Source organism: Gigantopelta aegis, chromosome 12, assembly GCF_016097555.1.
Source record: "Gigantopelta aegis isolate Gae_Host chromosome 12, Gae_host_genome, whole genome shotgun sequence".
Taxonomy (NCBI): domain Eukaryota; kingdom Metazoa; phylum Mollusca; class Gastropoda; order Neomphalida; family Peltospiridae; genus Gigantopelta; species Gigantopelta aegis.
Genome location: NC_054710.1, coordinates 5,887,996 through 5,913,411, shown reverse-complemented (window position 1 = coordinate 5,913,411; position 25,416 = coordinate 5,887,996). Strand labels below are relative to the sequence as shown.

The 25,416-nt window shown below is 38.6% G+C and overlaps 1 protein-coding gene across 1 annotated transcript; it reads right to left on the bottom strand.

The window, feature by feature from the left end:
• LOC121386610 lies at positions 1–23,984 on the bottom strand. The gene is made up of 5 exons (XM_041517567.1): positions 23,855–23,984; positions 20,364–20,453; positions 15,783–15,884; positions 11,876–12,388; positions 1–3,977 (listed from the first exon to the last, which is right to left on the bottom strand). Exons 1-5 carry the CDS (start codon positions 23,982–23,984, stop codon positions 3,895–3,897), a joined length of 918 nt encoding a protein of 305 aa, XP_041373501.1. The 3' UTR covers positions 1–3,894.
• Positions 23,985–25,416: the final 1,432 nt, after the last annotated feature.

The window sequence follows — 25,416 nt, the reverse complement described above, 5'->3', positions numbered from 1 at the left end:
GTCACTTCCTCAACAGAAGCACCCATGTTGGTAAAGTAACTTCCTGTTCCAAACTCATTCCTTTCGCTGTCCAGGACAGAACAGTTGGAACATGCCTAGTAGATGTGAAAGGAACGCACCCACGTCTGTGTGCAGTATGGGAAATTTGACGTGACTTAGCATTGCTGTGCTCAGAAATCTAACTTTCAAAATTATTTCAATTAATTGGGTCACGGGGATTCCCATGGTATTTATCGATATAAAACCTGCTTTTTCACTCTATTTTATAAAAACGTGATCTAAGTGTGTTACAGTTTTGTAGATTAACCAAAATTAGAATTAATTTTCGCGACTTTAATTAATAAAATGATTTGCCACAATGTACACGCAGTATTAGGATACGTTTAACTAAGAAAATAGCTAATCGGTCGTACAAGTTTTGGAGGAAACATAAACTTTACTGAATGGCAATGGCAATGAATGAATGAATGAATGAATGTTTAACAACACCCCAGTACAAAACAAATGCATGGGCTATTTGGTGTCATACTACGAAAAGGCAAAACTTAGTGATGGTAAACATCAATATAAAAATTCAACAATTAATTAAAAACACAGTGCAAAGAACTGTGTAAAAATACAAATATCACAGATAGGTAATATTAAAATTCAGAATAAAAGTCAATATCACGTAAAAAATGTTGCAACAGTTCTGGACGGAATCAAAAGGGAAAATTCAAAAGTTAAGTGAAAACAATGTAATGAACTGTGTAAAAATACAAATATATCACAGATAGGTAATTTAGAATAAAAAATCAGTATGACGTAAAAAGTATAGTAAAAGTTCTGGATGGAATCGAAAGGATTGCATCGCATTACTTTTTCCAAATTCATATTTTCTAGTTTGTGTCTGATGCTTACACTCCACCAAAATGTGGCGCTCCGTCAGAGTACACTGGCAGTGCTCTCAATCATGTTACCAAGTTGAAAACATAAATTGGTTGATACTATGTTTAAAATCAGTATAGGGCATGAGGCAAATCCAAAGCAGACTTGGCAGCTGAATCAGCCTTTTCATTACCCCTGATGCCAACATGGCTGGGCACCCAACAAAATAAAGTACTGAAGGGCAAGGTCAATCCCGACAGCCATGTTAAAACAGTCGATCAAACGGAAATTTATCCCCGGTTTATTTACGAGCCCATACGATGTTTTCAGTGTGTAAGGACACACATTTTGCAATCGCGGAAATATTTACATCAATAATATTAATATCAACGTTGTGTGATAGCTTTTATATGCCCAGGATTTTGGGAATTAAATAAAGTCGAAGACCGCAAGATCACAACACGGACTTCAAACATTAAATTAACACATTTAACGATCGTAATATACTAATTTATTACACACCAGTGTAAGATAGTACTCATGTCATAACAATTACTCAATATCTAACTAGTGTAATATAACTAGCGCAGACCGGCGGCGTAAATTTTTTTATTTGAATGACGTCGATATTGGAATGACGTCACTTTGTATCTCCCTGCAATAAGATACACTGGGTGCATGACGCGTCCTTTTCCGGAACGCTAGAAAACATTTCAGTGCAAAACTGCTTTTGAAAATGTTTTGTTCAGACTATTAACGTATCTAACCGTGTTTGTACAAAATAGTGTAATTTAAAAGTGTACCATTACGAAATACCATGAATGGAAATTGCGATAAGATAGTCCGTTATATTTGGACCCACTGTATACAAAGCCAAAACGATGTCGTCGACATGCTACATTTTTACGGCCCTATGTATAAAATGTCAGCGTCACATCTAGTCAATCCCATTAACTCAGCGCAATCTTTGCTGGTCTGATCTACAATTGAGTCATTATTGTGAATTTAAAAACATTAACTAACAATTATTAATGCAACCTTCGCGCCAAAATCTAAACTGTACATAATTTAGAAAATTTTGAGGGGGTGAAAAGTGTACGATGTCAGGGACTTGGCAAGCCTCGTCCCTGACAACAAATTATGTACCCTCGGGTGGGATAGCCCTGTCCCACATGGACACATATGAAGGATTCTTTTAATCCCATAAATAAATTATGGCAACTATTTACAAACATATTTTTATACACTATAAACATATTATGAAATACAACTAAACGTAGCTTACATTATGCATCCAAACGATCACTAATAACAATAGTAACGCAATTTCGTGTTTATCTATAGTGCTTGACACTACAAACATCACTACTAATAATTTCATTAAACAATAACTATAATAAATGGCATAGTTCCAGACATTACAGAATACAAGCAAATATGCAAATAATTACTACTAAATGTAAAAATAAATATTCTGTTTTGTCCAATATTAAAATTACTTGAGAAACGTCCAGGTCACAGCACACAGTTAAGAAAGTTGTTGGACAGCCATGACTATAAAAATGTCACCAATAACTTTATGACTACATAAATGTACATAAACAAAAGATATTGTGTTTCTATGTTAACCGGGAGTTGAGATATGGAAAAATATATTAAAATTGTGGCCATTTTGAAGTTCAAGATAGCAGCCTAGGTCAGACAACAATTTTCTTTTTGTACAAATTCATTCACCGAGCTCATAAATGTAAAGAGATACCTAAATTGTTGTTGTGGGTCAATTGAGAGTAAAGATTATACATAAAGCTATTTAAATGACAGCCATTTTGAATTTCAAGATGGCGGTCATGTTCAAATGACTAAACAAAATGTTATCAGCGAGTTCATTGCCTCAAAAATGTAAATAGATACAAAAAGTGTGTTTTTATTTTAACTGCGAGCAAAGATATATGTAAAATACCCTAAAATGATGGCCATTTTGAATTTCAAGATGGCTATCATCATCAAATGACCGAAAAATTGCTACCAATGCATTTCTAATTCTGGATAGCCTAAAGAATAAAAATAAATACATTTTACTGACTTGAGCAAAAAACAAACAAATTTACACAACTCCCTGGACGTAAGTATATATTATTTTACAATACAAAATAATCCACCATTGTCAAAGTGTGGAAATAACTGTATCATGTTTTGTCCATGCAAGAACCTACGTACTGAAATGATAAACGGAGTGTTTTCTTAGTTAATTGATCTATACCGGTATTTCAGTAAGTATAGCACTGGGCTTTCGAACACGCCTATTCCGAGCCCGACCTCCGATAGGATCGGGGGTCTGACTCAGGACAGGGAATTCCTACATACTATGGATAATTTAGAAATTTATTTTATTAATTAGGGGAGTTTGGAGTTTATACATTTTGAGTGCGCCCTTAAAGGAAATAAAATTAATATTAAACTAAGTTTAATTAAAATATAAAATATAAAAGTGGCCCTATTTTTGATTGGCTGGTCTAAATATTTACTTAATCAATTTATTTTTAAACACTATTCAATTAAATGTAGGCCCCAAGAAGGTTAAGAGGAACGGCTGGTCCAGGCCCCACAAGAATGTCGATTAATTAAGGTGAGGAGAAGAATTGCCAATCCTATCTGGAACGTTGCTGTGACCAAATTAGAGTCGTGTGTGTGTGTGTGTGTGTGTGTGTGTGTGTGTCTGTGTGTGTGTGTGTGATCCTACTCTGTCCATAAGGCAAAACCGCTTACGCACTATGGGCCCAAAAAGCTCCTATCTTCCGACATCCCCCCCCCCCCCCCCCACACGCACACCGTGTCCAACCGCAATTCAGTCCAATCTTGGCAATGTTGTTGTGCGAAGGGAAGTTAAAAGAACTTCCAAGCTTTGAGTCACTAGGAGAGTGACACCACTAATTAAAGGAATGTCCCAACGTTGGTGTCACTAGTGGAGTGACACTAAAACATCCGACGCTGGTGAATTTAATGAGAGGCAAAGGAGTAACAGGAAAGTTATTTGCCTCGAAAACCACCGTGGGGAGGGAAACGCTTCCGGACGATCCACGGCGAAGCAGAGGTGACGCCTCGGTTGACCCCTAAAACATACAAGATTAAATCATCCATGAAGATGCTGCCACTACTTTAATCTATAAAACATAAGGCAGTAATCGGGGCAATATTAACCAGAATACAACCAAAGGCACAGACCAGACACCTGCTAAATTATATAATGTTGCTTTTATTAAAACTATAAAATAATAGTTAAAATATAGACAAAAACATACATAAATAATAAAAGAAATGAGAGAGAGAGAGAGAGAGAGAGAGAGAGAGAGAGAGAGAGAGAGAGAGAGAGAGAGAGAGAGAGAGAGAGAGAGAGAGAGAGAGAGAGAGCACGCTGTAAACCTATTAAATTTAAACAATCCAACACAAGACCAAAATAAAAATAAAAATATTTATAACCTGCAATATACCGGAAGCGGGAAGGGATTACTGCCAGGTAAGCCCCCTCTCCCCCAGTTTACCGAGCAATACACTTACACACCCTTACATACAACAACATAAGCCACATAAAACATATAATTAAAAATACTTCTGCACAACCAATCAAATAAATATTGAGGTGTCGGACAGAAATAATTAGCCCGTAAAGGTTACCAAAAATAATTAAATAAATAAGTTTATTTTTAAAAAAATTAAGAGCTAAAAAACCCGCAATGTATTAAAACTGCTGATTATCGATCGACCGTGGATTGACGGTGCCAGGCCTGTATAAAGAAACACAACAACGCGCGCCGCTAAATATTAAAACTGCTGATTATCGATCGACCGTGGATTGACGGTGCCAGGCCTGTATAAAGAAAGACAACAACGCACGCCGCGAGGTATTAAAACTGCTGATTATCGATCGACCGTGGATTGACGGTGCCAGGCCTGTATAAAGAAACACAACAACGCGTGCCGCGAGGTATTAAAACTGCTGATTATCGATCGACCGTGGATTGACGGTGCCAGGCCTGTATAAAGAAAACACAACAACGCGCGCCGCGAGGTATTAAAACTGCTGATTATCGATCGACCGTGGATTGACGGTGCCAGGCCTGTATAAAGAAACACAACAACGCGCGCCGCGAGGTATTAAAACTGCTGATTATCGATCGACCGTGGATTGACGGTGCCAGGCCTGTATAAAGAAACACAACAACGCGCGCCGCGAGGTATTAAAACTGCTGATTATCGATCGACCGTGGATTGACGGTGCCAGGCCTGTATAAAGAAACACAACAACGCGCGCCGCTAAATATTAAAACTGCTGATTATCGATCGACCGTGGATTGACGGTGCCAGGCCTGTATAAAGAAAGACAACAACGCACGCCGCGAGGTATTAAAACTGCTGATTATCGATCGACCGTGGATTGACGGTGCCAGGCCTGTATAAAGAAACACAACAACGCGCGCCGCGAGGTATTAAAACTGCTGATTATCGATCGACCGTGGATTGACGGTGCCAGGCCTGTATAAAGAAACACAACAACGCGCGCCGCGAGGTATTAAAACTGCTGATTATCGATCGACCGTGGATTGACGGTGCCAGGCCTGTATAAAGAAACACAACAACGCGCGCCGCTAAATATTAAAACTGCTGATTATCGATCGACCGTGGATTGACGGTGCCAGGCCTGTATAAAGAAAGACAACAACGCACGCCGCGAGGTATTAAAACTGCTGATTATCGATCGACCGTGGATTGACGGTGCCAGGCCTGTATAAAGAAACACAACAACGCGTGCCGCGAGGTATTAAAACTGCTGATTATCGATCGACCGTGGATTGACGGTGCCAGGCCTGTATAAAGAAACACAACAACGCGCGCCGCGAGGTATTAAAACTGCTGATTATCGATCGACCGTGGATTGACGGTGCCAGGCCTGTATAAAGAAACACAACAACGCGCGCCGCGAGGTATTAAAACTGCTGATTATCGATCGACCGTGGATTGACGGTGCCAGGCCTGTATAAAGAAACACAACAACGCGCGCCGCGAGGTATTAAAACTGCTGATTATCGATCGACCGTGGATTGACGGTGCCAGGCCTGTATAAAGAAACACAACAACGCGCGCCGCTAAATATTAAAACTGCTGATTATCGATCGACCGTGGATTGACGGTGCCAGGCCTGTATAAAGAAAGACAACAACGCACGCCGCGAGGTATTAAAACTGCTGATTATCGATCGACCGTGGATTGACGGTGCCAGGCCTGTATAAAGAAACACAACAACGCGCGCCGCGAGGTATTAAAACTGCTGATTATCGATCGACCGTGGATTGACGGTGCCAGGCCTGTATAAAGAAACACAACAACGCGCGCCGCGAGGTATTAAAACTGCTGATTATCGATCGACCGTGGATTGACGGTGCCAGGCCTGTATAAAGAAACACAACAACGCGCGCCGCGAGGTATTAAAACTGCTGATTATCGATCGACCGTGGATTGACGGTGCCAGGCCTGTATAAAGAAAGACAACAACGCGCGCCGCGAGGTATTAAAACTGCTGATTATCGATCGACCGTGGATTGACGGTGCCAGGCCTGTATAAAGAAAGACAACAACGCGCGCCGCGAGGTATTAAAACTGCTGATTATCGATCGACCGTGGATTGACGGTGACAGACCTGTATAATTGTCAAGGTGGACACACTCGCTACCGACTGTGTGAACTTCGCTCTGGACCCCTCTAGTGATGTGGCTCATTTGTATATGGCAAATGCGCCCTTTTCATGGACAATTGCTCGTTTCCATACCTTCTGACATTTCTCTTTCCATGTTATAACGTTTCATACACGGTAATAAAAACGTATCATCAATTATCACAGATAACAATTCGAAATACTGTGTTTATTTGTTTATTGGCTGAATTGGCCACGGCTTAATTTAAAGGAGAGGACAGTTAAGGCATTTGGCCTGGTATGCATATTCAAGATATATAATGCACATTATTGTTTAATATCAACACGTATAATCGTATAGTTAATTAATAAAACGGTTAAATGTGACGGCTATTATATATAACGGGCACAGCCATTTTGTACCATCTCCGTGAGTACGCCCTCTGGCGAGCTGGTTGTTACGTAATACTTAACGCGTAACGTCAGGAATGAGCCTTAGAACTAGAGAAACACAATCTACCTGGTCTTTGCGGAATGATAAATAGTCATACATTGCAATGTTCTGTAATAATACACATCCCAGTAAGCCAGCAATAAGTATATCCAGCACTATATATATATATTTTTTTCAATACAAAATAAAATACCATTGTCAAAGTGTCTACACAACAAGTCGAAACAATTAACAATGTTTCCCATGCATTAACCTACTTACTGAAATGATACACGGAGTGTTTACTTAGTGAAATGGTCTATGCTGTTAGTTGCTTCTACCTGTGATTCCTGATTGGCAGGTGTGTATTTGATTGGCAACCAGACGACCCAATTAATTGACGCTGTCTAGACACACAAATACATACCGGTATTGTAGAATATTACCTGTCGCCCCTAAAATTGTAATGGACATTGTTTATTACTGTAAATAGTTCTGTAAAACTATTGATTAAGTAGACTTTTCCATCTAAAACCACAGAATTGACCAATTACGTAGTCCCAAAGAAAAGAAAATTATCACTTGGGTATCGTGGGTTGTCGTTTTTGCTCCAACTTAGCATATCAATAGGCCTAATAGTGTACATTTTTCCTTTGGATTATTTAACAGAGAAAAATATTATAACCCCATTTTGTTCCGTTAATGCAACTTGAAATATATTTAGTTATATAGTTTATTATATTATTACGTCATTTATGCTGTTTTACAAGTCCCGTTGATCAAAGAGAAGCGCCATGTCGAAAATTACTGCTTTTGTTTACACTGTACATACAGGAGATGGTCAGGAGCTGACGTCACTTCGCCCCAAGCTATCCCTCCGGACGTCACAAAAAACGAAAGAAAATGGCTGCCCCCAGTTAGCAGGAATAATCATGGTTTTTATTAACTCTAAAATTACGCGTTTTTCATTTGCTAAAGTGTCAGTATGTGTTGGTGGTCCGGGTATGTATCTTTCCAACACATAAGGCTCTTGTTTGAGCTGACCCTACCTTTAGGTTACCACCCGAAAATAGGGTAATTGGGCAACCCAAATATAAATAAATGAATAAAAATAGATAAATAGATCAACTGAGCACTGGAACGAGATATACACATGTCGAAAATATACAAATAAATAATCAATGAAAATATTGCAAAAAACAATTCAAATAAAATCCAAATAAATAAACGGTACTGTTGATGAGCGAGAAACTGCCGGTTCGTTATATAGTAAGTTATAGTTACATCATCTTTTTCCCAGAGATTTTTCTAGTTAGACCACGGTTTTTGCGGCCGTTGAGTGACGAGTGTAATGTTCGAGGGCGTAGCCCGAGATCTATTAACCCGTCACTCAACGGCCGCAATAACCGTGGTCTATCTAGACAAATCTCTCGGAAAATGATGATGTAACTAGCTTGTACCACGCCCCATTACAGATTTATATTGTAGCTTTATTAGTAATGTTAGTGAAAGTGTTACTTTTTAAAACAATGTTCTAATTTACTTCCTGCTGAACTATATGTGACCTGTAGGCGTAACTTTCTTCAGCCATTCAACAATCGCTAAAATGTAGGTCAGACACGCCCGTGGTCTAACTATGGGATACACCACGGGTAAAATCAAAGGGACCGACACCAAAGCGTGGTACAAATATGATTAAACACTCTCATACTCTTATATAAAACAACACTGCAAAATGCCTTGTAGGCTGACCGAGAAACTACATGGAACTGGCTTCTTTTTTCTTTTCTTTTTTTATACATCATAAATAAACAAATCTTCATAAATTCCATCAACATGCCACTCCTAATAAACGCAATCTATTTTCATATAACAAGTTTACTTCCAGGTTAAAAAACCAGAGAAAAAACTCGGTGAGAAAAAGACTGGAAAACCTTTGGAAAAAATATATTTATGTAAATAGTTAAATCATGAATATTTGGCTGTTACTGGTTCAGACGCAAGCTAGAATGAACAATGCACACACGTGCTTCTCCTTACAGACACATATCGCACGTGCAGCCTGATTTTGCTCATAAATATTCATGTCAACTCTTAAACGAGTACGAACCTAACAAACATATTTCCTTCATTTACTGTGTACCGCAGAAAAATGTCATTATTAAAAATGATCTTTTGTCCGCAACTTTTAGTATTGTCTAGATTTAATCATGCGAGTGATCACACATTTAGCCGTGACGATTTTGATTTGAACAGTCTTCATACAGTACACTAGAATATCCAATCTGAAATTATTAAATAACACACCAGCAGCAAAACAGCAAACAATTTAAACATAGAGGGTTATAGCCCCTACGCGTGCTGTAACCTCACCGTGGTGCAGGAGTGTAGCATTCTCTTTGAAAATGGCCAATACAGCACAAATAAATTTTGAGTAAACGTCAGTATCTATCTGTGATATTTGTATTTTTGCACAGTTCGTTACACTGTTTTTATTTAAATATTGAATTCTTATATTGATGTTGATCATCACTTTATTTGTTTGCATTACCATAGATTGACACCCATTAGCCGATGCATTTTTTCGTGCTGGGGTGTCGTTAAACATTCATTAATTCATTAATTCATAGAGGGTTATAGGGTGGGAGGGTTTCATTTGTTTGTAAATACTCGGCCAACACTTGAAATGTTTTACGTTTCAAACTTTAAATAACTAATTTACGTCATACCTCAATATGACGTCACTTATAACAATATGATGTAACGTCACAGTTGACAGCACACAAACCCTAATAATTTGTTATTTCAAGCCTCTGAATACGCATTTATTACAATAACTAAGAGTCAATAAAACAATTTAATTGGCAAATAAGTATATCGTTGTTACTTTGATAACTTCATTTACTAGAAAAATTAAATGTTATTATCTTTGTATTTTGTGTGTCACAATAAAACACACACACACACACACACACACACACACACACACACACATTGAACAGCATTACCATGCACCACCAATTGATGATAACAAATGTTAATGGGGCGTATATCAGCATTAAACATATCAATGAATAAGCACCGAGCTACCTTATAGACCATGCATGACGACGAATACATTACAAAAACGATTGCCTGAACCCACCATGAAACACAACACCAAAACACAACATATTGCACGAATAGCATGAATAGCAAACACAAAACTAGACACCACAACAGATAGCAGCAGACAGGAACAACCAATAGCCGTCCACGTCCAGGTCAACGACGTGTTACAACACCACGACAATATCGCCATATTGTTCGCCTCTTTATTCATGATCGAACGCAGCCAGCTGCCAGAACTGCACCAACTGTTCAAGGTCGACGAGGGGTAATGAACACAGACACTGTGCGTCGCCGTCTTCGCTCTGCTGGGCTGCGTGCTCGACGACCATATGTTGGACCTATCCTGACTGATCGACATCGAAATGAGCGCCGACTTTTGGCAGGAAGGTATCGTCATTGGAGATTACAACGTTGGCATAATGTGCTATTCTCTGACGAATCCCGTTTCCATTAAAGTAATGCTGATGGTCGGTTGCATGTGTGGTGTAGGCGTGGAGAACGTTACCACAATGACTACCTTGTCCAGATGGATCGACGTGTTTCCAAAATGTCTGTTAAATCAATGTTAGAAACTGACAAAAAAACTGGTTAATGTGAAGACCAAATGTACAAATGGCATTCGGCCTCACATCAAACAATTTCAAATATTTATTATCAAAACCCGCATTATGTGCAGGATGTTTTGGCAATGATTTAATCTTGGTAGAGTACAACAAAGCAAGCTTTGTACATCTAGGAGTTTGCATGCATCAACTTACAAGTTTTCCACAGGAGAAGTCCCAGGTTGTGTATAGGATATATCATCTGCAAGTACGATGTACGATGTATGTGCACCAATAATCAAGTTTCGACCTAACTAATGATCGATAGAGTCAAAGCATAATCTTTCGATCTGCTCCCTATTCAGTCTTGTCATTAACTTTTAAAATATTGAGGGCCTTTAAACCCTTCTTTTTAAGATATTTTAAATAGGGTACAAAAAATAGCTTCATATCAAATATAACTCCCAAACATTTGGTCTCATCCACAACTGGACTGGGAATTCTGTCCAAAACAGAGTCAAAACGTTGTTAAGTATATTATGTAAATATGAATATCCTGCTCCACCACCATTCAATGTTAGTGTATTTAAGCTCTATCTCCCCCTTTAGGTGACATATCCTATTATTACTATTAATTAGTAAAATTGTACTAAATTAAAGTAAAGTTGGGCTAGTGAATTTTTCATCATGACTGATCCCATGGCTAGTGGATTTTATAAACATTATAGAAGCCGTGATTGATTGCAATACTGGTTGTGAGTGCATTGCCACTGCAACTGCTATTGGAGTAGTTATTACAATGTATTGCAAGTATATACTAATTCATAAATGACGTTTAACAGTTATATAGGTCTCCATTTGTTTTAAAGATTTCTGTTCGTATTTACTTTATAAATACAACAATTCATCAGGTCCTGAATGCATTCTAACAGTTCTATGGTAGTTATTTAGAGGCTATATATCTACTAAATGTGACACGTCACTGATAAAACTTATTCCTTAGTTTGAACGTGTGCATACACTTTCTTCTCTTAGGTGAAACTCTTGTAAATAGTGACGGACTTGACAACTGTATTTGCAATACTCATGGCAGGTGCCCACCTCCTTCGATGGTATTAATAATTATTCAGATTTCAAACCATATGGCGAGTAATGACAACTATTGAAACCAATTTTGTAAGATGCATGCTTTAATGTTGGCGCATTATAGGACATTATACATGTATTTATACTTACGACTTTTCATGTCTATCGCCACAAAAGCATCCACCATTGAGCTGTATTTCGCTGCATCCATTTCCAGTCTGTGAAGAGGGTAATACAATAGTTGATGTGTTTTCATCTCCTCAGTCTTCTTCTTCAGATTCTCCTTCAGATTCTCCTTGGACAGATCGTCAACAGTCATCGATATCGGTAGTAAGTTGAAATATTCCTTTGTGAAATATTTCATTTGGTGTGCCAATTCTCTAGCCACAGCCTCGATATATTCTCCAGGATATGTTACATCCATCAAACTGGATGACTCCCCCACAGAGAGGACAATGCCAGGGTAAGTTGTTGTTAATATGAAGATATCAAACTTAAGGGTTTCTGGCTCATGCTCTGGAAATTTTAAATTCAGACATGTTTTTAAACACCTAGTGATGAACACCAGGGCTTCGCCTGTTTTCATCTCTACAAGGCAAGACTGTAGGTTATTTACGAATCCGTTCACATAAGAAACTGATGAAGTTAGAAAATTATAGTTTTCTGCAAAACACACAAAAAAGAAACAAGAAAATTGACACATCAGTACTGTACGTTGTTGAATCAAAAGTTCTTTCCCCATTGATGTTGCATACATGTGCAATGATACCACTTTGAGTGGTTTATGTTGTACGTTATACAAGGGATAGGTTAACCTGCACTAGTGTGACTATATCTGAGTGGTTTATGTTGTTAGTTATACAAGGGCTAGGTTAAACTGCACTAGGTTGACTACATTCATTAGAGGATCGATCTACATGAAACACAAAAGAGATTCTCACAAATGGCAGTTTTCTATCAACATGTTAAACAAATTTCTTCTCTGTCTATTAGGTTTAAAGGGACAGTCCTGACTCTGCTGCAATTTGTAAGATGTGGGTGACAGACGTCCTACAAAACGAGGATCGAGTCCCCCCACCGATTTTGAGGAGACAGTTCGAGACAGACGTTTTAGAAAACGGGGGTCGAGTCCCCCCACCGATTTCGAGGAGACAGTTCGAGACAGACGTTTTAGAAAACGGGGGTCGAGTCCCCCCACCGATTTCGAGGAGACAGTTCGAGACAGACGTCCTAGAAAGCGGGGGTCGAGTCCCCCCACCGATTACGAGGAGACAGTTCGAGACAGACGTCCTACAAAACGGGGATCGAGTCCCCCCACCTATTTCGAGAAGACAGTTCGAGACAGACTTCCTACAAAACGGGGATCGCGTCCCCCCACCGATTACGAGGATTCAGTTCGAGACAGACGTCCTACAAAACGGGGATCACGTCCCCCCACCGATTACGAGGATTCAGTTCGAGACAGACGTCCTACAAAACGGGGATCGCGTCCCCCCACAGATTACGTTGAGACAGTTCGAGACAGACGTCCTACAAAACGGGGATCGAGTCCCCCCACCGATTATGAGGAGACAGTTCGAGACAGACGTCCTACAAAACGGGGATCGAGTCCCCCCACCGATGACGAGGAGACAGTTCGAGACAGACGTCCTACAAAACGGGGATCGCGTCCCCCCACCGATTACGAGGATTCAGTTCGAGACAGACGTCCTACAAAACGGGGATCGAGTCCCCCCACCTATTTCGAGAAGACAGTTCGAGACAGACGTGCTACAAAACGGGGATCTTTTCCCGCCACCTATTTCGAAAAGACAGTTCGAGACAGACTTCCTACAAAACGGGGATCGCGTCCCCCCACCGATTACGAGAATTCAGTTCGAGACAGAGACATTTTAACGACTGTAATTACATATCAAATATGTTTTCTGCATACAATATTAGTGGCTGTTTATTAAAAGTGATTCTGGTCGTTATAGTATTTGTACTAGGTTACATTTCATTTTATTTCCTAAAACATGTTTTTGCGTAAATCCAGTTTGGGCTTCTTACAAATACAGATGACCAGAAATGCATTGAATATACAGACACTGATATTCTAAACGAGAAAATATACTTAATGCGTATTTTAAGACGTTAAAAGATTTTATTAGTAGGAAACATCTTACAATGCAGAAAACTCAAGACAGTCCCTTTAAACAATATTAAACGTCACCACACATCCATAAATGTGTCAATAATCGAAGCCGCTATGTCAAGTGCACGTTCAAATTGCATCCTTCAATAATTTTATTATTATTATTACAAAGTACACACAATGACCCGATATTTCTATGTCATGTGTCATTTTGTCACATCCCCCCCCCCCAAAAAAAAAAAAAAACCAAGCAAAAAAGAAAAAAAAACCCCAAACAAACAAAACAAAACAAGAACCCCCCCTCCGCCCCAAAACAACAAACAAACAAAAAAACTAACAAAAAACCCACAACAAAAACAACAACAAACCCAACAACAACAACAAAAAAGCCTTACTGAATACACTATGTAATCAGTATTAAGATTAATGCGGAGTTTCTGGTAATAAAATCAACTAGCCATGGGATCAGTGATTTTATACATTTAATTATCTCAATTAAAAATCATTAGCCCTATTTTACTTTAAGTTAATACAATTTTACTAAATAATAGTAAAAATAAGATATGTCACCAAAAGACAGAGGTATAGCTTAAAAAACCCACTAACATTGGGGGGTGGAGGGGGGGGGGGGGGGGGGGAGGGGGAGGGGGAGGGGGGGGGGGGGGTGGAGGCAGGATAGTCATATTTACAAAATAGACTTAACTGCAACATTTGACAAAACATTTTCACTAACCGTCGGGCATGGCAATAGTAGTTATTTACTAGTCCGACATTAAATATCACTAGCCATGGGAGTAGGGCTACCACAATCTAGAGGCACTGGTTAATGCACAACTGAGGCAATGAGCTGATGGCTTTCGTAAAGAAGTGCCGGTTTGCGAGAATGTGACTGCCCGTGCACACGGCTATTGTTAAGGAGACTGTCCTGAGTTTCCTGCATTTTAAGATGTTTCCAACTAATAAAATATTTTACCGTCTAAAAATACGCATTAAATATATTTTCTTGTTTAGAATATCAGTGTCTATATATTCAATGTGTTTCTGGTCGTCTTAATATTTGTAAGAAGCCCACACTAGATTTTGCCTTCAAAAAAATTCGTACGTACAATTTCTTTTTGATAATAATAAAAAAAAAAAAAAATATATAATAATAATAAATACATAAAATGAAATTTAACCTAGTACAAATACTAACACGATCAGAAACACGTTTAATATACAGCCACTAATAGTTTATACAGTAAGATATATATATCTGATATGTAATTACAGTCGTTAAAACAGTATCTGTTAGTCGACAACACCTTTAAAATGGCAGCAACTCAGGACTGTCCCTTTAATGTGAGAGGCTTGGCTTTGTGACAGGTGTGTACAGTCCACTGTAAACTAGATATAACGTGGTTTTGATTTGGTAACTGTATTTATACTTTATTTTATGAACCAGCTAAAAAGAGTTACCACACTAAAACTTATTGAGAGGTCTAACATAATATTATGTTGATGTTGATTATTATTAATTATATATAAATAATATAAACATTATTATTATTAATTATATATAATTAAAGGCATATTGTCACAGACCACTGACCTATTTAATGGTCTAACAAAGTATTACCTGAGCAAAAATAATTTGATTTGTCCCTAAATGTACTTTATTCAACCATCTTTATAACCACCATACTCCATTTATTAAGATATTTTGTAAAAATAATTGAATTATGGCAATAGTCCATAATTCAAAAACTAAAATTGCTGAGAGGGTTGACATGGATTTCACTCCATCATGGTTCAGTTAAGGTGATACGATAGCTAGAATTAATTTCCAACAGTTAATGTAATTTGTATTTATTATCCATTTTTAGAGAAATATGGTCCTTTAATCCGTGACAGTATGCCTTTAATATAAACATCAACATTTACCGTTCCAAATCATGCTGCGTAATTTGTTGAACTTTTCTTCTTCTAAAACTATCCCTGTTGGAAAAGGGCTCGATGAAGGGAGTCGTTTTTCTTTTATTTGTTCTGATAATATAAAACAAATCAATGATAACACTTTGACAACATTATTCTGTTTCCCTATACTATTCGTGTTATATAGTTGTGTATTCAAATAGCGTGTGTGCTCGTTTCACTTGTCTTGTGGTGTCGAACAAGTGACTTAATCAAACTTAACCAGTTAAATAGTTGGCTATTGTTATGAGTTGCCAGGCATAGTTTTATTAAAGCAATGTCGAAGTTATCTCCATGTACGGTAAGCTTAATCCAGGGGCACTTCCCAACAGGCTGGACACTATATAATGGTTGGGACGCAAACAAATAGTTAATCGCACCCCAAATGGATGTTGGACTACTGGGCCCAATTTCACAGACCATCGTAAGCCTAGTTTTGCACGTAGACGTAAATCTACGACTAAAACACAATTCTTATTGCTATCATAGTACAACAAATATAGTTTTAAGTACACATATTTCTTTTTTTGTTTGTTATTAAAATGCTTCATCGTCGATAATGATGTAATTGTCCGTGTGAAATAGATGCTGGTCGCAGACGTAAACTTAACAAGTAAAATGATAAACTGCCTCAGGTCTTTTAAATATCGCCTTTCTAGAAATTCATTAGAAATAATATATAAGTCATTTATTCTTCCAGTATTTGATTATGCTGATATTATTTGGGATAACTGTTCCTTTCAGTTAGCACAAAACCGTGAACATATTCAGTTAGATGCTCTTAGAACAATTTGTGGTGCTGTTAGGGGAACTTCACACGATCTTATTTATAAAGAAACCGGTTTCGCACCACTCTTAAAAAGGCGTGAACAACACAAATTATGCATGATGTTTAAACTGTCAAATAATTTGTTACCTACGTGTTTAGCTCTTCATTTATCTGTGAAACAAATTCATACTCTTTACATAATGCAGATCACTTGAATACTTCCTTTTGTCGTACAACGCTCTTTGCAAATTCGTTCTTTCCTTCGGCAGTTAAATTGTGGAATAATACGTCTTCTAACATCAAAAACTGTAAATCACTAACTATGTTCAAACATGCAATTAATGTAACTGAACCTATTCCATCATACTTTTATTATGGTGAAAGACGTCAGCAGATACTTCACTGTCGACTTAGAATGGGTAACAGAAACCTAAATGGTCATAAATTTAAGCGTCATATCTTGGATAATCCAAAATGTGTTTGTGGGCATCATGTGGAAGATGCCGAACATTTCTTGTGTCACTGCCCTCGATTCAGGGTGCACCGAAATACCGATCTGCAGAAATATTTACATGTTAACTATAACATTTTAATATTTGGTGATATACACTCAACTAATCAAGAAAATGTAGACATTTTTAAATCAGTTCATGACTTTATTGTAAGCAATAAACGTTTTGAAACTAATTAGCACTGTTACATTTCTCTACCTGCATTAGTTCTATGTATGTACCTTTCTTTTCTGTACCTCACTTTTATGTTATTCATCTACTATTATGTTTTATTATTACTATTATTATTACTTTGTCATCCTGTCAGTTTGTCTAATATAGACTTGTAGCCTGTCGACCAATCCCACGAGCAAATGGAATAAAATAGTGTTTAAACTAAACTTACGAGGTTTAGTGAAGTTGGCTCCTGAACTATATCCCTTGTCTTTTTTAATGAGATACTGTGTACGTCTTTGCACACTTTAACAGGTTTCCTCAAACAAATGTACAGCTAAATTTAGCTTTGTTTAACAAAATCACTATCACACACATTGATGTATTCATTATTGGCTATTGGCTTTCAAACCTTTGATAATTCTAACATATTATCTTAGAGGAAACCTTCTACATTTCCCCGTTAACAGCAATGAGTCTTCTATTTGCATTTCCTCACAGACATGATAGCACATACCACGGCATTTGATAGACTGCACTCTTGGTGTTTTGTGTTATTCGTATATCGGCACAAACTACCTTCACAATAAACCATTAAAACACACAAGGTGGAAATCGGTTCCTGGATAGGAACCTAGTACCTATAGATACCAAACTTATATCTATTAAACTATTGTTCCCAGTGTGTCTGTTTGTAAATTAGGAATTAGGGTATTCTGATATTTCGCTCACAGACCAGGTGCATCGGAAGGCAGCTGATATTGGGGCCGCGAGGCCCCCTCGTAAAAATGGTTAATGACGCGCGAGCACCACGCCAAAATACTGGGGCCGCGGAGTCAAAATATTGCGGCCCCAGCTGCGACGCTATGCAGACGTTGTGTCTATGCATATTTTAACAACATATTTCAGCAGTTTAGAATGTTCAACTCATTGCCAAAGACGACATATCTTTAGTGAAGTTAGGTTGATTCATTTAAACATGTCATTGCTTTTGAAAACCAAATGAGTTAGACAAACGTTTTACAGCGCACTAGGCCTTTCCCATCATACATGCATATCACGACAGTTATACATATATTTGCTCAATTTAAACATGGACACAAATAAACATTAAACTAAATTTTGTTTGCGTCTATACATTTTACAGTAATCTTATATGGTCGGGAGGTGCTGAAGCCCAAAATCTCCCAACTTCCCAAGATGGCCCAACTGCAAAACACATAGGAAAGTAAAGAGATAATTGTTACTCTGTACCGTATGTTGTTGAATCAAACGTTTTTTCCCCCCATTAATGTTGCATACGTGTATATTAGACGTGTTTCGAATCGTTCTCGTATTTGTTCTAGGTTAAATTTCATTTTATTTCCTAAAAATTGTTTCTGCGTAAATCCAGTTTGGTCTTGTTACAAATACAGATGACCAGAAACACATTGAATATACAGACACTGATATTCTAAACCATAAAATATATTTAATATGCAATTTTAATCGTAGAAATATTTTATTAGTCAGAAACATCTTACAATGCAGCAAAATCAGGAAAGTCCCTTTAAGTTTATACAATTTTGCTAAATAAAAGTATTCATCAGATATGTCACACAAAGAGAGAGGTATAGCTTAAAAATCACTAACATTGGGGTGTAGGGGTGGGGGGAGGATATTCATATTTACAAAATAGACTTATGTGCAACATTTGACAAAGTATATTCACTAGCCGTCGGGCATGGCAATAGTAATTATTTACTAGCCCAACATTAAATATCACTAGTCATGTGAGTGGGGCTACCATAATCTAGAAGCGCTGGTTAATGCACAACTGAGACAAAGAATTGTAGGCTTTCGTAAAGAAGCGCTAGTTATCGAGGATATGACTACCCGAGTACACGGCTGTAAAGAAGCGCAAGTTAGCGAGGATGCGACTACCCGTGTACACGGCTGGAAACAAGCGCTAGTTAGCGAGGATGCGACTGCCCGTGTGCACGGCTGGAAAGAAGCGCTAGTTAGCGAGAATGCGACTACCTGTGTACACGGCTGGAAAGAAGCGCTAGTTAGCGAGGATTTGACTACCCGAGTACACGGCTGGAAAGAAGCGCTAGTTAGCGAGGATGCGACTACCCGAGTACACGGCTGGAAAGAAGCGCTAGTTAGCGAGGATGCGACTACCCGAGTACACGGCTGGAAAGAAGCGCAAGTTAGCGAGGATGCGACTACCCGTGTACACGGCTGGAAAGAAGCGCAAGTTAGCGAGGATGCGACTACCCGTGTACACGGCTGGAAACAAGCGCTAGTTAGCGAGGATGCGACTACCCGTGTACACGGCTGGAAAGAAGCGCTAGTTAGCGAGGATGCGACTGCCCGTGTGCACGGCTGGAAAGAAGCGCTAGTTAGCGAGGATGCGACTACCTGTGTACACGGCTGGAAAGAAGCGCTAGTTAGCGAGGATATCACTGCCCGAGTACACCACTGTTGTTAAAGGGACTGTCCAGAGTTGCTTGCATTGTAATAGGTTTCTGAATAATAAAACATTTTAACATCTAAAATTACACATTAAATATATCTTCTATTTTAGAATATCACTGTCTATATATTGAATGTGTTTCGGGTCGTCTTAGTATTTGTATGATTCCCAAACTGGATTTTGTCTAAAAATAAAAATAAATAAATAAATAAATAAAAATTAAATATGACCTAATACAAATACTCGAACGATCGGAAACACGTTTAATGTACACCCACTAATATTTTATATAGAAATATATATCTGATATGTAATTACAGTTGTTATAAATATCTGCTAGTCGACAACATCTTTAAAATTGCAGCAAACTCAGGAACTAGATATGACATGGTTTTGATTTGTTAACTGTATTTATGGTTTATTTTATGAATCGTCTAAATAGAGTTGCCACATTAAACTATTACTTAGATGTCTAACATAATATTATGTTGATGTTTGTTATTATTAATTTTATATATATATAATTATATATATATATATATATATATATATATATATATATATATATATATATATTATTAATTATATATTATTATTATTATGCACATTATTATTATTATTATTAATTATATATAATTAACATAAATATCAACACTTACCTTTCTCCACCTCGTTGCGAAATTTGTTGCACGTTTCTTCTTCTGTTCGAGAAGTGCTTGATGAAGGGTGTCGTTCTGATTCTGTTTGTCCTGCCAATATAAAACAAATCAATGATAGAACTAGAACTGGGTTGTCATGCCACGACCAGAAGCGGCCAGACCCTTTATAAGGACACTACGGGAAACCTAGGGAGACACCCCAGCATCACTAGATCTAATTAACGAGCTACTCTCGACTCACTAATATCAAAACCTATACGTAGCTCCTGACTCTATCTTTCCATCGACCGTTCAAAAATGCGCCAAATTCCTTCACCCAAAATGCGCACCAATTCTCTTTGGCTAACTTTTCGACAGCTCCATCCAAATTCAAACACCCATAGCACCCATACACCCACCCCCGCCTGCTACTGGCCTCGACCGGACTGCTGGTGCTCCCTTGCACCTTCTAGTGCAGGCGCCCCCCCCCCCCCCTCTTTCCTGTCCTGGACGAAGGAGCCGGCCAAGGGCGGCACCTGTGCCCAGGACAGACGTGCGCTACAACAGCTTGCTCTGAATGTGCACGTTAAACCCTCTGACCTGACCTGACCTGCACTTGAACAACATTATTCTGTTTCCCTATAATATTCGTGTTATATAGCTTTATATTCAAATAACATGTGCGCTTGTTTTAACTGTCTTGTGGTGTCGAACAAGTGACTTAATTAAACTTAATCAGTTAAACATTTGGCTATTTTTATGACTTGCCAAGCATATTTTTATTACGGCAATGTCGAAGTTATTTCCGTGGACGGTAAGCGTAATCCATAGACACTTTCCAACAGGCTGAACATATTATAATGGATGGAACGCAAACAAACGGTCCATCGCTCCTCAGATGGGCATTGAACAACTGGGCCAAATTAAAAAAAAAATCATTGGAAGCCTAGTTTTGCATGTAAATGTAAATCTACGACTAAATCACAATTTGTATTACAATCATAGTATAACAAATATAGTTTTAATAGTTTCAAGTACACATATTTTAGTTTACTTTGTCATTAAAATCCTCCATCTTCCATAATGATGTAATACCCCGTGTGAAATAGATGCCAAACACGTCTAAACGTATGCCCGGTTCAACTGCTAGTCGCAGACGTACACTTACGATGTTTAGTGAAATTGGCCCCTGAGCTATATCCCTCGTCTTGTTCAGTGAGATACTGTGTACATCTTTACACACTGTCATAGGCCACCTCAAATACACTTAAAGCTAAAGATCGCATTGTTTACCAACATCACTAGTACACATTGATGTATTCATTAATTGCTATTGGTTTTTAAACATTTGATAATTCTGACATATTTATCTTATAGGAAACCTGCTACATTTTCCCCATTAGCAGCAATGGGTCGTCTATTTGCATTACCTCACAGACATGATGGCGCATACTACGACATTTGATATACTACAGTCCTGGGGCCTCATTTGCTAAACTCTCGTAACTTTGTGATCTCGCTGTGCAATGCTAAAAGACTTGCAAACAGAATGTTTGTTTTCTAGCAGAGCCTAAGAGATTTGGGAATTAGGCCCTGGTGTTTTGTGTTATTCGTATACTACCTTCACAATAAACCATTAAAAGACCCATGGTGGAAATCGGTTCCTGGATAGGAATCTAGTACCTATAGCAACCGACCTTAAGTATATTGAACCATTGATCCCAATGCGTCTGATTGTAAACTGGGAATTACAGTATTCTGATATTTCGCTCACTGACGTTGTGTCTATGCATATTTTAGCGGCACATTTCAGCAGTTTAAAATATTAAACTCGTTGACAAAGACGATATATGTTTAGTAAAGTTAGGTTGATTGATTTAAACATGTCATTGCTTTTGAAAATCAAATGGATAAAGACAAACGTTTTGCAACGTACAATACTTTTTCCATCATACATACAGACAGTTATACCTATATTTACTCAATTTAAGCATGGACAGAAATAACCATTAATAACTAAATTTTATTTGTGTCTATACATTTTACAGAAATCTTACATGGTCGAGAGGTGTTGAAGCCCAAAATGTGCCAACTTCCCAAGATGGCCCAATTCTAAAACCAAATTAAGTACCAGAGCAGCCCAAAATGTCCCAACTGCTAATAGTGTGCTGAAGTTTGTTTTATTTAACGACAGGACTAGAACTCATTGCTTTATATGTGTGTGTGCACGCGCGCGTGTGTGTGTATATGTGTGTGTGTGTGTGTGTGTGTGTGTGTGTGTGTGTGCTGAATTTGTTAACCTGTTTTCAGAAGTTAGAGGGCGTTTACCCTATAGACAAAACGTAAATGCAGTTTGTTTTGTCTGATGCCATTCCCTTCTAAAACCAGAATCCACATTTCTAATTTATTATGGTTTGCTTTTTGGTTTAATTATTCGATGGATGGAAGGGTTATTCGCTGGTTTTCAGTGCAATTGTTTCTTTGCAATACTAACTTCAAACGTTAAAAACAGTGTTGCTAGGAACACACAACAACTTTTTATTTCGTCGAATTATCTCTTCTGTGACTAAAAAAGCCCTGTTAATTACGCTCGTACAAACGCCACAGAATACAACACACAATACAACACAATCTTTATTGGGTAAACGTTGCCAGCGAAAAAAGCATACAGAAACTAAATATACTTACAACAGAGATGAAACAGGATGACAGCATTATTACAGTTAAAACGTCTAGCTACCAGTTACAATATGCAATGTAACTGCATTATATTCAATTTGACAAAGTACACCCACACACCACACACATCTACACACATCTACATTTGATTCGTATATATAAACTAACAGACAAAAGAAACTTATCACCTTGTTCAGTAGGTCCATAAAGAAAAAAAACAAGACAGATGTGATATATATGATGATTATTTTACTGAAAGGAATCATTGCCCAATGTATTTACAAAAAAACCCACATCACCATATCGATAGTGCACTTACCATAAGGCCGAGCGAAAGAGACATGGGATACAAATTAAAAATTACACAATCAGAGTCCCTTCAAAAGGTGCTTCTAAGGTCAAATATGGGACAAGACCTGTCCTCAGTAGCGTGTGTGACCACCTCTTGCATCAATACACACCAAAACACGCCTCCTCATGGATGTCTCAGTCGCCGGATGACGTCAGCAGGAATTCTGCGTCAAACATCGAACAAAACCTGTTCAAGCTGCTGTCGATTTGCTGAGGGAGGTACGCGTTGTCTCAGCTGTCGACCAAGATGATCCCAGAGATGCTCTATGGGTTTCATGTCTGGAGAACATGATGGCCAAGGCAATACGTTGACGTTAACGTTGTTGAGATTATCCTGAACAAGTCTGGCTGTATGACGTCGTGCATTGTCCTGCTGCAAAAGGGTTCCCCTAGGCTGTTCACACAAGAATGGCACTACAACAGATCGCAACATTTCATCCCTGCATCTTTGACCAGTCAGATTTCCACGGATGATGAGAAGCCTTGTTGTCCGTTGACCGCAAATACCGCCCTATACCATGACGCCCCCTCCACCAAAAGGGTGCACATCTTGGATGCAGTTCGGCGCCAGTCGCTCTCCCCTACGTCGATAAACATGAACTCGGCCATCATTTCGGATCATGTTGAAGCGACTTCCATCCGTGAACAGCATCCTTTCCCAATCACGCCACTGCCACCGACGTAAGTTCGTGCCCATTCTAATCTGCGTTGACGATGTAGAGGGGTCAAGGCCATTCCACGGAAGGGGCGGAAAGCTCTGATACCAGCGCTGCGGAGTCGTCGTAAGACTGTTTGTCTGCTGATGGGGTGTCCCAGTGCCGTCGCCGCCGTTGACATCGCCGTCACGAATCGGTTCCGCAGGTGGATTGTCTGGATGTAGCGGTCTTCAGCTGGCGTTGTGACCCTTGGTCTTCCCGATCTTGCACGGTCTTGTGCCTGGCCTGTCTGCTGATAACGGCTCAACAAGTTGCTGATGGCGGCTTGACTGCAGTTCAAGGTTCTTGCAATCTGCCGTTGAGAGGCCCCCATATCGGTCATACCGATAGCTCTGTTGCTTTCTGCTTGGGTAAGTCTCGGCATCTCTCTGATGTTCCTTTTGATACTGCTTCCTTGCTTTGACCCACACTGGTATGTATGGCACAATCATGCACGAGCATTTTTAACAAATTCAAATTATGCTGTTTTTCACATTTTGTATGACTGCACGAAATTCACTAAATCCGGAAACAGTGAGTGTTTTGGCGAATGTTTTCTCATTACTTTCAAACTTATTGCAGTATCTTTAATTCAAATAAACGTATTTTAAAAGTGATAAGTTTCTTGTGTCTGTCATATATCACGGCGCAAAGCAGTGCTTTATATTTACTCTCCAACTGGCTAGTGCATGAAAAAACCCACTAGCCAATTATTCAAGATAGTTAGGGCCTACTCGCCAGGCAACATATCAAGTTCATAGATAATACGTGTCATTCTTATTACCAGTACTTTTGTTCTACTTTCCTTTGTAAACCGTTTTCTTAATTGGCTTACGCGATTAATTCCGACATGTGTACTGACGGCTACATTTACCGAAACTAGGGCGTATTTTATTTATTTATTTATTTTTGTTGACATACCGTCAAAATTGCAATCTGAAGTAACAATACCCTGTAAGCAGTCCACAAGGTTAGGCTGTGTGTCAAGTTTTAGTTTCCCATATGTGACGGTGATAATGGCCAGGTTTGATTCTCAAGCTAAAAACATTCATCCAGGTTGCCATCCTGTACCTGATAAACTGCGTAAAGTCTGGAAACCATAGCAGTCATGTTGCACTTTGGATTTATTTTGACCTGCATAAGCCTGCATTAGGTTTCCTTGTGACCATGTCTATTTTGTTTTCAAAATGGTCACCATGGCAACCACAGGACAGATCTGCAATGGCCCTATAACTAAAAATAACTATTTTAGAATGTTCTTACTTAAAGCCAAATATCATGTTTTTATCATCACAGGCACAATGTTTCTATCATTTTCACCATACCGCTGCACTATACATAAACTACGT

What these genes read in the sequence shown, in the direction of transcription:
- LOC121386610 (XM_041517567.1), bottom strand. Translation starts at nt 23,984, where the DNA reads ATGATGGCCGAGTTCATGTTTATCGACGTAGGGGAGAGCGACTGGCGC. An exon ending in TGCGGTCAACGGACAACAAG is followed by an intron (nt 20,454 to 23,854) that starts GCTTCTCATCAT and finishes TTATATTGGCAG; the next exon opens with GACAAACAGAATCAGAACGA. An exon ending in ACGCAGCATGATTTGGAACG is followed by an intron (nt 12,389 to 15,782) that starts GTAAATGTTGAT and finishes TGTGTTTTGCAG; the next exon opens with AAAACTATAATTTTCTAACT.